This window comes from Malaclemys terrapin, chromosome 11 (assembly GCF_027887155.1).
Source record: "Malaclemys terrapin pileata isolate rMalTer1 chromosome 11, rMalTer1.hap1, whole genome shotgun sequence".
In the NCBI taxonomy this organism is placed as follows: Eukaryota; Metazoa; Chordata; order Testudines; family Emydidae; genus Malaclemys; species Malaclemys terrapin.
Window position 1 is genome coordinate 70,129,722 of NC_071515.1, and position 13,704 is coordinate 70,143,425.

General features: G+C 42.9%; 1 protein-coding gene across 1 annotated transcript in view; it reads right to left on the reverse strand.

The window, feature by feature from the left end:
- The window catches only part of SLC49A4 (solute carrier family 49 member 4), a 129,836-nt gene that overhangs the window by 72,678 nt on the left and 43,454 nt on the right, over positions 1 to 13,704 (reverse strand). Inside the window, exon 2 of the mRNA XM_054044021.1 lies at positions 9,180 to 9,273. Coding sequence (XP_053899996.1) covers positions 9,180 to 9,273 — 94 coding nt within the window. The remainder of the gene's footprint in view (positions 1 to 9,179; positions 9,274 to 13,704) is intronic.

The following is a 13,704-nucleotide window of genomic DNA, read 5'->3' on the forward strand; positions in this document are numbered from 1 at the left end:
TTCTCATCAGCACTCTAGCTCATCCCTCCTGGTATTGCCGATGTCCGGTGATGTGTTTTATGTAGCTGTCCCTCAACCATCTGATGGCATCCAACAACGAGTTGCTGCATCAGCCAAGCGTAGTGTTGAATGATTCTGCATTTCCGCAACACTAGCTCGTTACTGGGGTCCCATGTGCCCAAGGCTCCAACGATCAGCACGTGCGTCTGAACCTGGTAACCCCTAGCTCTCAAGGTGTTGGCCAGAGGGGCGTATTTCTCCACCTTTCGAGCTTGGGCATCATGGAAGGCCGGGGTCCTGTTCTCAAAGGGTACCGTGATGTCCATCATGATGATCTTCTTCCAGTCCTCGTTGGGTGATGACAATGTGTGGTTGTAGTTGGCTGTCAGTTCTGAGGATGGTGGAGTTCATGGCAACCTTCCTTATGGGTGGTGGGATGGCTCTGACCAGGGATCTAGGATGGCATTGTGTCCCAGCTGCCAGGCTCCGGAATGGGGCTTGCAGGATGTGGGGTAGTGTCTTGTTGGCACAGTCGCAGTTCCTACATCGCTTGTCCCGATTCCCGTGGCGGACAGCTCAGTTCAGTAGAACGCAGTTGAGCTGGGCCCTGTGGATGAACCTCCAGTCGGCAAATCGGCTGAAGCTGCCCCCGGGGAGGAAGTGGTTGCTGGCGTCCCACTTGCACATCACCTCGAATGCCTTGCCCTGGTCCGGCTTCCGCTTCAGGTTTTCAACATACTGGCAGCGGATGGCATCCTTCAGGGTCCTCTCCAGCATGGTTCTAGCTTATGGAGTGAGGACTGTGTGGTCCGTGTTCTTCACCTTTGGCACCAAGACTCCCAGCTCCTAGCGTTCCTCGCACCATGTCCAGCAGCAGCAGATATGCTTCTCCAGTTGTCACATAGCGTTGTGGGCACGAGTCCAGAGTGAAACAAAGTCTCCCCGGTCTCTTCCAAATTCACCTTCCAGCGAGCCGCTCAGGTAGGAGGTAACATCTTGGTTGGAGGGGGTCCTGGTGACTTGCTTCTTGATGACATCCCAAATGGCACTTTCTGCGATGTTCCTCACCATGGCGTCCGGGCACGGCAGAAGGCGTGAGTGATCACTGCAACACTGCACAGATCACCCATACAGGAATATTGGTGTCACTCTGCCTGTGCGAGATGTACACCAATTCATTGCTGACTCTCTGGGGAAGAAACATCCACTTCATCACTAGCTGCCTGATGGTGCTGTCTGCCTTGTTCAGAGATATCTTCGCCACAGCAGATCCCTCAGGACAAATGAGATGCAGGGGATCAGGAAGGTGTTCAAGGCATTGATCTTCTGCCGTGGTGCCAGTAGGGAGGAGTCGATCGTGGCCACATCTCATAGGATCTCTGCAATGGTATCCTCAGGTGTCTGTTGGATGCGGAAACCTGTGGGCGTGCCGAGACGTTGGTATACTTTCCCGTCCTCAAGGAAGATCATAGGTTCAACCTGAATCTGAAAAGACGTCGCCTGGACTGAGTCCATTCTACTGCCATCGATACGCAGAGATGTGCACCTCCTAGCACTGAAGTGGAGTTCCATCCAGTTGGCAGGATGGCTGGTGATGTCGAGCATTTGTTGGAGACACTCGAGGTGGTCTGTAATCAGGACCAGATCGTCTGCGAAGGCCAGGATATTCATGTTGTTGCTGTAGAGGTCGAAACTGCCTAGCCTGCTGGAAATGTCTCAAATGAGCGGCTCCATGGCTAAGTTGAAAACGATGGGCTGAGGGGACAACCTTGCTTCACGCTGCTATGGATAGGAATATCAGGCGTCTATCCTTCCATGGAGCGGATGATGGTGGTGCAGCCTTCATAAAGTTTCTGGATCAGCTGGAGAAAGTTTTCAGGCATGCCAAACTCTCGCAGCATGGCAAAAATGTGCTGGTGGGGCATCGATCCAAAAGCATTAGCCAAGTTGAGCCACGCTAAGGCACTTTGCCTCTGTGCCCTCCTGGCTGTGCAGATGGCAGTCTGAAGGACAAAGTTGTGTTCGTAGCAGCCTTCACATGACTTGAAGCCTTTCTGGATGGAGCTGATGGGTCCTCCATTCACCGACCAGTCTGTTATCCTAGCCGTGAGGCAGCTGGCATACAGTTTGTACATGTTGGAGCACAGAGAGATAGCAACTCCAGTTGCTGGGGTCATCTCGCTCGCCTTTGTCGTAGATGAGCACCGTCATAGACTTCTTCCAGGAGCTGGGAGTAAGGCAGAATTGTTTGCATTTGTTAAAAAATTCAGTTAGTACCAGGCAGCCGGGGTTTCATTTTTTCAGGATGTTATAGCGAATACCATCTTTTCCTGGGGCTGTGTTTTTGGTCTTCGTAAGTCTGGTCTTTACTTCCTGTGATGTAAAGTCTTGTTCCAGGTCTCCTGCACAGTCAATGTGGGGTAGAGGATGAAGGCACTCTGGACGCTGCTTGTCGCTCTGAGCTACACAGTCAAATATACCCTTGAAGTATGAGAATAGTCTCTCTGACAGGATTGCGCAGTAAGATGAGGGCCTGTCAAGGCTCTCTCTGATAGCCTTAGGGCTGTTTGACCGGTAGAGCTTCTGGATCCTGGCTGCTGGGTCGTAGCAGCGACTGATGTTCCTTCTCCTGGCTTATGTCTCTATGCAGAAGTTCTGTGAGCAGTCGGTGTGCACTTATTGCAGTCTCATCACAATCTATCATGTTATTAGAGAATGAGCTGACTTCGAAATGACCCACATCAGATCAGAACATCTCTCAGATACTAAATCTGGGTATATCTCTTCTCTTACCTGTGTTAAAAAAAAACTTGTAAAATTGTGAAAAAAAAATGGATTGTGTTTTTAAAGTTAAAATAATTGAAAAAGTGTAGTTACTTTTAAACTAATATTACTGAAAGCCTACCAAGAGAAAGACAAGGATTTACAGTGAAACAAACACTGCAGTATCAGGCCAAGACACTGACATCTCTGTCAGACAATACTGACAGTTAAAAAGCAACAACATAACAGTATAGCGAGACCCCTGACAGTACGGCAACAAATTCACTCAAATCCTCACATCATAACACCATGTTATTTGTACAGCCATCATAGCTGTCATATACATGAGAATGTTTTTTTGGTCAAAGCTTTATCCAAGTTTGAAAAATGGGGCCATATGAAATGAAAGTTTCTTTTCAACATTTGTTATTAAGAGACTATTGAGGTAAAACTAAACAAACCCAGCTCAATAGCCTTATTTTTCTTCTTTCAATGCTATTAAAGATGTTCTCAAACCCTATAATCAGGGAAGGTTATGGCTAAAGCAGCATGAATGCCGGGCAAATTCACTAAATGTGAACAAATCTTAAAAGACCCAATATGACATGAGTTGCTGCATGCCCAAAAACAAACAATTGTGTCATTGCCTAATCATGAGACACTAGATACAGCATAAAGAAACAAAGTCTCAAGGAAGGGCTGCCACATGAGGAGAAATGTAAAAGAATAGAATAATACTCTGCACTTCTTCGGAGTCGTCTCTCCAAATATCACCAAGGGATATAATGGTAAATTTGTAAAAAATATTAATGAGTTGAGCCTCACACCACAGCCCAAACCTGAAAAACAAAATCATCACCTTCACAAGAGGACATTACCATTTTGAATTAAGCATTTTCGCACTCCTGGAATCTAAGACATAAAATGATTAGCACTTGTCTGTAAAACACTGCACCTTCCTGTTAGACAGTACTCTAAGTTTCCAAGAGGTAAAGAACTTCATGTCTCCTCAGACAGGCAGGCATTGCCCAATACTCAATTTTCTCTAATGACCCTCCATGCCTTGAGACTGACACTCAAATCAACCATGAAGGATATTAGGGCTTATCTATATGACAAACTATACCTGTATAAGCTATGGTGCGATTTATAGCCATATAGTTATACTGGTATAACTCCCTCTGTGTATGCTGTTATTCCAGTATAACAGCACCCTTTCTCCTATTTGGTTTATGTCACTTTGGATGGGTTTTAAGCTAATCTAAAAAAAGCCACTATTAAACTAATAGAGTTATAAGGTATAATAGAGTTATAAGTGTGTTCATGTGAACACACTTATTTTGGTGTAACTATATGGGTATAATTACACCATCTGGTAAAATCTTTCCCTTGTAGACAAGTGTTTCTGGACTGAAACACTTTTGAAACAAAAATAAAGAAGAAAATCCACAGAGCATTTCCGCTTTACATACAATATTTAAAATTCTTTACTCTGTTTTTTCAAGTAGAATAAATATTGAAGTCTACTGGATGGAGAAAATTTTGCCTTCATATCAAATCACAAATATTTTAGATTTAGTGCAAACTGAAAAGATAAGAAGAAACCCAATTTAAATCTGCATATAAGAGGTGTGGAGGCTTTCATCACATTTAGAAATTTGTTTAAATAACCTTTTTACAATTTTACAAATTTACCATAATATCCCTGACACTTACAACAGCAATTATCTGAGAAAGTCTAGATGTGTCTGGTCTGAGCCTACATAAATTTAATGAAGGATTTTCTTTTCTTCTTTAAATGTAACAATGGATATTACATTTACTACATACTAACTACATAGGCATGAAAGACCACCAATCCTTAGCACCACTTTGTACCCTGGGTCCACATAGGATGACCAGATCAGAGAGATAAAATATCAGGATGCGGGAGCGCAGCACGGAGACTGCTCCAGCTCTGAGGCTGCTCCAGCCCTGCAGCCCACGGGGCAGCACGGTGAGTCCAGGCGGGGGAAATGCGGAGTGGGCAGGGGATGGGTGGGCGGTGCAGGGGGGTGGGCCGAATCCCCGCTGCTGCCGGGGGAGCCCCGCGCCTCTCCCTCCCGCTCTTGGCTGCGCTGCGCTCCAGCGGCTGTGGCTCCTTCCCGGCCACGCACGCTGCCCTCCCCGCAGAGCCTCCCGCCCCCAGGCCCGCCCCAGGCGGGGAGGCCCGCACCTCTCCCGCTCGGCTGCGCTCCAGCGGCTCCTTCCCAGCGGGCGCCCCGCCGGGAAGGAGCCGCTGGAGCACAGCTGAGCGGGAGAGGCGCGGGGCTCCCCGCAGCGGCGGAACGCACGCCGCATGTGCCCAGGGTGGGAGGCGCGTCCCGCCGGGAAGAAGCCGCAGCCGCTGGAGTGCAGCGCAGCCGAGAGCGGGAGGGAGAGGCATGGGGCTCCCCGGCAGCAGCGCGGATTCAGCCCGCACCACCCACCTGGCCCCTGCCCACTCCGCGCTGCCCCCGCCCGGACCCCAATGCGCTGCCCCGCGGGCTGCAGGGCTGGAGCAGCCTCCACGCTGCACTCCCGGCCCCGGGCCCTCCATGTGCAGCGGCCCGGGGGCCGGGCAGGAGCCCTCTGGCACGGCAAGGGGCTCAGAGCTGAGTCCCCCCCCCGTTCTCTCTCCCTCCCTTGCCAGCCCCCCTTTGCCCGCCCGCCCGGTGCCCAGGTGCCGGAGCTGACTCATTAGCTCCAGGATCCAGGCGCCGCCACCCCCTCCCTCCAGGCTTGCGCCACCATGTAGCTGCAAGCCTGGGAGGGAGGAGGAATGCCGCGTGGTTGGGGAAGGGGCGGGGCCAGGGTGGGGATTTGGGGAGGGAGCTAATGGGGGAAAGAGGGGGCGGGGGGGGGGAGTCCCCCTCCAGGAGGGCAAAATTTCTTGTTTGTCCAGTGTTGGGATGCAGGACAAAGCAGCAAATATCGGGACAGTCCCGATAAAATCAGGACGTCTGGTTACCCTAGGTCCACAAGTCTCATGCCAATATCTATACCTCTCCATTTCATGCATGCATACAGGACACAAGTCAGCTGAGGTCAGTATTAAGTTTTGTTTGACTGTGACTTTGAGGTACTGCATGTGTACATTGTGGGTGGTTATACACTAGAACTGAGGAGTTTGTTGTGGACTCTATATTTGGGGATTATACTGTTTATCCAGAAAAGCATGCGAGTTGGTGTGGATGGAATGTAAATTTAATTAGTGATCTCCTGGATTTTTAGTGATCACTTTGATAGGAAATGTGCTTGAGCAACCTTAATACTTTGAGTTGCCAAAGTTTTTGGGATGAAATGTCTACCAGGCCAAACTGAGACTGAAAAAAACAAAAACAAAAATAAAAACCCAGAAGCCATTATTCTAATTCTATTCATCATAACATCATTGCAACTCTCCCATGGGTAACCATTACCATATGTTTCTATAGATTATTCCTTGGACTGTAACAATATCATTACAGAATATTCGAAAATGTTTCAAAGATTTTCACTTATACCACCTTCTAAAATAGGCATTATAAAGAAGAAAATCAGTTTTCAATTCAAGAAGACTTTATTTGTGGAACGACAAACTACTGAAGTATTGCCAAAGCATAACCTGTTAATCCTATGGGCTGATGAAAGCTCATATACTTATGAGTATTTGGAATAACTGCACAGTTGAGGGCACAGCCAACTGTTAAAAAATTTAAAAACAAAACTGTATAAATCAAGAATGCCTACTTCAATAAGCACAGTTTTACTGGATAAAAGACTTCTCAAGTGATGTAACTTGGCTTTCAGTCTTTGGCCTCAAAATGCAGAGTTAACAGCAGATAGCTGCATGTACAGTGTGAACAGTGCAGTTACAGTTGTCACAAGAAATCTACAATAAAAAGAACAGCCTTTTTTCCACACAGTTGGGAAATAATTAATCCTCTGTATATTTTTATTACACAATCTAAAAGATCAAACTACTCCTCTACCCCGATATAACGCGACCCGATATAACATGAATTCGGATATAACGCGGTAAAGCAGTGCTCCGGGAGGGTGGGGCTGCACACTCCGGCGGATCAAAGCAAGTTCGATATAACGCGGTTTCACCTATAACGCTCCCAAGGACAGTGTTATATCAGGGTAGAGGTATATTTCCATAGGTAGAGCTGTAATTCCTAAAAAAAACCTCTCTACTTTTATAGAACAGGCAAAATATCTAGCAATTTTATCAATTTCAATTTGAAATTATATATATTTTCACAGCACAAACAAATGAAATAAGTAATCTTCTCCATCAGGATTCTGCTCAGGCTACCGATCGATCTATTGGTTTTCAGTAACACACCTCACCATAAAAGCTAAGAGCTTCCCTGATAAATTAGATATGGATGGTAAGGTCCTTATTGGTCTTCATCGAGTCTTCAGCTCCTCTCCCTTCCCTAATTTAAGAGGCTCTTGGTGATAAAAACACCTATAAGGGAGTGGGTTTTTTTCTCCCCACCCTTCCCTTCATTGTGGACATGGTGGAAAAGTTTACTCAAAAGGCTGATTTAATTAATCTGATCTTCTCAAGAAACTTGTTCCAAAGGCAACCCTGCAGTTTGAGATGACCAATAACTGACGCCTCAAATTTTCAGTATTGTTTATTTTTTTAAATATTCTCTGGTGCTTACATGCTTTGTAACCCTAAGATAGCAGGTCAGAGATGAAAGAGTACAAAATATTTCATTCCATTGCATTTAAACTATTTGACACATTTTTGTAATATTTAATTGTTGGTGCTGGTGAGAGATACAGAATTGACAGAGCTGGAGACTGAGTACTGCTACATATCCCCAGCACAGGTACAGCATGGGCAATCAGCAAGAACAACTCCCCATGCTGCCTTGACAACATGCTTCAACCTTACTTCACAGCCCATTGAATCCTTGAATAACCTGCTGCGACTAGCAACAAAAATGGTTAATATCAGGTGTACCTGTGGTTTTTGTAATATACATACTTGTAATCTGAGAATTGGAATGAAATCATCAACACATTACACCTAAGTCATTAAACTAGTCATCACATGATGGTAACTTTACTCACTACTGACCTGGTCTGGATTAGAATCAATGACCTAGATGTCTTATCTCATTACCTGTCCCCTAAACCATCCACCTCTCTCTTTACAACTTACCTGATTTGTGGTCTGTAAATCTCTGCCCTACAATGTACTGGCATTTCAAAAATAAAAGCCACTGTTCTTTCCTCAGCAAAAAAGTTTCCACATTGCTATTTCATTTTGGAGCAATGCAAGTACTCTGCACTAGCATGTGGCTGGCTGAAATTCAGGAGCAAGGCTAGGAGCAGGAGAATTTAAAAAATTCCTTCTCTTTCATTGTTCTCTGCTGAATGATCCACAAAGAGCAAATACATGTGGTCCTAGAGCAAGTCAATTATCCTGCTCCTATTACTGAAAGCAAAGAGACATGAGGTTAAATACACCACTGAGTTTCTAAAGCAAGGAGACACTTCCAGACCAAAAAATCCTTTAAAATTAACTCCTTTTTTAGATAATAAGATACAGTACACACACACACAAATATTCAAGAGTCAATGCTACTACACTTTTCTGAAGAAAAAGAAATGTATAGATGTGTTATTATGCTGCCTCCTATTGGCAAGAGAGTGTATAAAAACAGACAAATAAAGATGGCTGAACAACAAATGGTCATTTAGCATGACCATAAAAATAGGACTTGTAGCCTGTACTAGGGACAGGCTTCCAATTCAAGACATTCTAAAGAAAGGCACAACTGAACAGTTTGGATTTATGTGGCTTTATTAAGATCCTACTTTCTATTCCCATCTCTGACATTGCCTATGTGCTAAGGACACACTTCACCCACATAGAAAGCAAATAATTTTAAAATATAGATTTCCTAAGAATGAGGACTGTAACATACTGTATGCAAAGGGGCACTTTCATATTAGTTCATTTGCCTCAGTGTTTGATCACAGAAATCCAATACATAAAATGTAAGCTACTTATTTAACATTTGCAAACAAATAACCTATTTTTATTTTGTGTGGGATGATTAACTGTATGATCTTGGGCAAGTTTCTTAACCTCTCTATACCTCAGTTTCCTCATATGTAAAACTAAGCTTAATGCTTATCTTCACAGGGGTGAGGCTTAATTAATTGAAATTCATAAAGTACTTTGCAATCCTCAGATCCAAAGAATTATGCTAAAATCAATTCTGAGAAACAAAGAAAGAAGTGTTACAGCTAGTTTAAATTGAATGGGTGTTTCTATATATCAGAGTCCGATATGGAAAACCTGTGTGGACATTACTCTGTATTGTAATAGCAGCGAAAACAGGGACATTTAAAACACGCCAAAAAAAAATATATTCTCCACTTACTTTTTTCTTATTGTTAGATCTGACAGTGGTACACATCTTAGGCCGGCTCCTAACACCATGAGGAAGGATGTTAACAACACTGTTACCCTGAGACCTAAGACAAACAAAAATTGCAATATATTACAATTTTTTTAAATAAATCAGTAATAATGCTAAGAATGAAGCTGAATACATACACATACATGCAACCTTAAATTGCTTCTTGACACACCATCTTTTTCATAAATACCAACATAACCATGAAGCTTTGTGTTATTACATATATCAGCTAGGACTCCACATTGTAAAATACAGACCTCTCTATATTCAAGCTCCAACCTTTTCAATCTTTTGCAGGATCTGGGCCAATCATATATAAGCACCTTTAGAGGAGAAAAATACTTTACAGTTTCGCTGGTACTCATGCTGAAGGTTCCTTATTATGCACAATTGAAGTGTCAGGCAATAACATGATCTGAAATCTAAAAATCTCTGGACTATATATGTAGAGGGAGAAATGGACCCCACACACGTTCTTTTCTGAACACTAAATGAAGTAGTGAGTTTTTGTTTTGTTTTGTTTTTTTGTGGGGGTGGGGAAGGTTTGCTGCATTCTTTCATAAAGCAGATTTACATTTCACCTTGAAAAATAAATTATTCACTGGAAAAATTTGCCTTCTTTGCAATACTTGCAATTAACAGAAGTTTTTGATGTGTTCGGATCAAGTTGTCAGAGGTTGTGTGTATAATACATTTCTAAAAAAATAAGTTACAATTGACTGATTCCTTAAATATTTTTCCCTCCAAATCTGTGATTCAGGATTGAGAAGTTGCTAGATCAAAAACAACTTCATCTTTAGTGCTGTAATTTCATTTGCCACTACTAATGATGATGTGTTTCTGTCATCAGTAAACAGAAGGAAAATAAATATACTTTGACAGAGTTAAATCTTGATAGCCTTATGAAATATGGCATACATCCAATGAAACAGCACTTGCATATTTCATATTTATGTGGCCATACAACTTGAAGTTAATTCACAGCAAAAGAAAGCATTGCATGTAGCAGGATGTCTGTGTCCCAGGGAGCACAGACTAGTGCAGGGGTCGTCAACCTTTCAGAAGTGGTGTGCTGAGTCTTCATTTATTCACTCTAATTTAAGGCTTCACGTGCCAGTAATACATTTTTAACGTTTTTAGAAGGTCATAAGAACATAAGAACGGCCGTACCGGGTCAGACCAAAGGTCCATCTAGCCCAGTATCCTGTCTACCGACAGTGGCCAATGCCAGGTGCCCCAGAGGGAGTGAACCTAACAGGCAATGATCAAGTGATCTCTCTCCTGCCATCCATCTCCATCTTCTGACAAACACAGGCTAGGGACACCATTTATTACCCATCCTGGCTAACAGCCATTAATGGACTTAACCACCATGAATTTATCCAGTTCTCTTTTAAACACTGTTATAGTCCTAGCCTTCACAACCTCCTCATGTAAGGAGTTCCACAAGTTGACTGTGTGCTGCGTGAAGAATTTCCTCTTATTTGTTTTAAACCTGCTGCCAATTAATTTCATTTGGTGACCCCTAGTTCTTGTATTATGGGAATAAGTAAATAACTTTTCCTTATCCACTTTCTCCACATCACTCATGATTTTATATACCTCTATCGTATCCCCCCTTAGTGTCCTCTTTTCCAAGCTGAAGAGTCCTAGCCTCTTTAATCTCTCCTCATATGGGACCCGTTCCAAACCCCTCATCATTTTAGTTGCCCTTTTCTGAACCTTTTCTAGTGCCAGTATATCTTTTTTGAGATGAGACCACATCTGTACGCAGTATTCGAGATGTGGGCATATCACTGATATACAAGGGCAACAATATTCTCAATCTTATTCTCTATCCCCTTTTTAATGATTCCTAACATCCTGTTTGCTTTTTTGACCGCCTCTGCACACTGCGTAGACATCTTCAGAGAACTATCCACGATGACTCCAAGGTCTTTTTCCTGACTCGTTGTAGCTAAATTAGCCCCCATCATATTGTATGTATAGTTGGGGTTATTTTTTTTCCTCTTTCTATAAGTCTATAATATATAACTAAACTATTGTTGTATGTAAAGTAAATAAGGGTTTTAAAATGTTTAAGAAGCTTCATTTAAAATTAAATTAAAATGCAGAGACACCCCCCTCCCCCCCCCCGGGATCGGTGGCCAGGACCCAGGCAATGTGAGTGCCACTGAAAATCAGCTCGCGTGCCACCTTCGGCACACGTGCCATAGGTTGCCTACCCCTAGACTAGTGGAATATTTTTTTTCCTAAATTATTCAATTACATGAAACTTAAAACAGCTGCAATACTAATATGCAAATAAGAAACCTTAATAAATGCTTCTTGCTCTAAACCCCCTTTCTGTAAACTTGCAGCGCTCCTGGGCTTACCAACCATTTCTGAACTACAACTGAACATAGATAATTGCATTTCTAGATACGAATAAACAAAGTCCAGCCCTGGTTCAGTTGCACCAGGGGTGTGCCGTCCATGCATGCAACGTATGCATTGTGTGCCCCAGAAAAACTAGCTGCCTGTGGTCCCATTCTGTCCTGCCCCCTTGCCCGAACGAGCATGGAGAATGCCATTTTAAAACCATGTCCTCTGCTCAGTGTGACTTAGCTTGTACCACACATGCAAGGGCACATTGCATGGAGGACGCCATTTTGTGGAACGTCAGGCATGCAAGTGTGTAACTGAATACACTAGGTATGCACTGGAGAGTGGGACCAAGATAAGCAGCAGTCAGTCAGTGGTAGCCACTAGCCAAGTTCTGCTAAATTTATATACAGGAGAACATAGAAATTCATATAGCACACTATAGACAAATTATATGCACACTAAAATTGCCATGTTAAACAAAGCCCCTAGATAGCACCCTGCATACAGTTACAAACATTGGGAAAAGCTTGCACTGATCTTCAGTTTGATGAGCAATAGAGAATTGCTGTGAGACAATACACACAAAAATTTGCTAAATAGCCTGATTCTGACAGCAACTAATTTGTGTTGTATGTCATCTTGGAGAACAAGAGCTGGCATTTCATGGGCATAACAAATCAGATGATTCTCTGAGACAGGGCAGTTATGTAAAAATCTTATAATTAGTCAGTGAGTTCAATTATTTACTCAAGCAGCATCTGGAAACCTCTTGTGTTTTTTCAGGAACATCAAACAGAATTCAAAATGACCTCATCAAAGCAGAAAGTAATGTTCGATTTAGTGTCATTGTCAAAGAAATTGAGGAATGCCATTTGTTATTATTTTACTGGACGAAACCTCAGAAATCGCCAATAAGTCTCAGCTTTCAACTATACTGCATTATATGAGCAAGAATGGTGATACTACAGAATTCTTGGTTGGTTTTACTGAAGTTAGCAACAACTGAACTGCAGCTGGCCTTTATCGCTATGTTGAAATGGTGTGCCAGAAGTTTAAATTCAGTGACAAGTTGGCAGCTCAGACATACGATGGTGCAGCAGTAATGGCAGGTCATATAAGTGGGCTTCAGAAACATATTTGTGAAAAATTCCCCTGTGCACTTCTTGTTCATTGCTATGCTCATTTTTTAAATCCTGCCCTCAGTTTTCCAAGATACAGTATCAGAGAATGACTGATTCTTTAAAAAAATTTTGGAAGGAATATCTGCATTTTTCTCTTGATCTCCAAATCAAGCTGAACTTCTCTGAAACGTATTTAAACAAAGCCTGCCTTCTATTTGTACCACAAGATGAAATTTTCACTCAAGGTTTGTACAAACTGTTAAGCAGAACAGAGAAGTGTAGTGCAAAATCCAGGAGATTGGAATGCTCGTCTTTCACCTCAGCCAAGACTTTTCTGACCATGCTTGATGATTTTCAGTTTATGTTTCTCCTTTGCCTCTGGAGTGACATATTTGAAGTGACAGGAGAGTTATTTGATGTTCTTCAAACCAAGATGGACAATACTGGGTTTTGTATTCAGTAGATTCGTGAGACAGAATAAATTCACCAAAAGCGACAAACTTTTGATGAGTTTTGGAAAGGTGTCAGAGCAAGATGCACACGAATCTCGTGAAAAGAGAGCAAGAGAAGGCCAAGCAACATGTAAGCGCCTCTTCTTTGAGGTTACTGACAATGTCAGCAAACAGATGTCAGTATGATTTGAAAGCGTAGAGAAACTTGAATTTCTCCAAAAAGATTCAGGGTGTTCCATACACATTTTCCAGCTGATAGTCTCATATCTCTGCAAGTACGTTACCTCAGTATTTTTATATTAGTCAGCTGCACTCAGAACTGTTTGCGGTGTACAACTCAGAACAGCTCCAAGGGAAAGATCAATTTGGACTTGTATAGAACTATTCATATGCTGGATTTACATATTTTGCTTGTCTGAGGTCAACAAGTCAGATACCTTAATTCTGACTATTCCCTACTCTACTGCCACGATGGAACAGTCTTTTTCAACTTCAAAGTGCATTAAGACATACACATGCAACACTCAGCACAGCAAATGCCTGTCC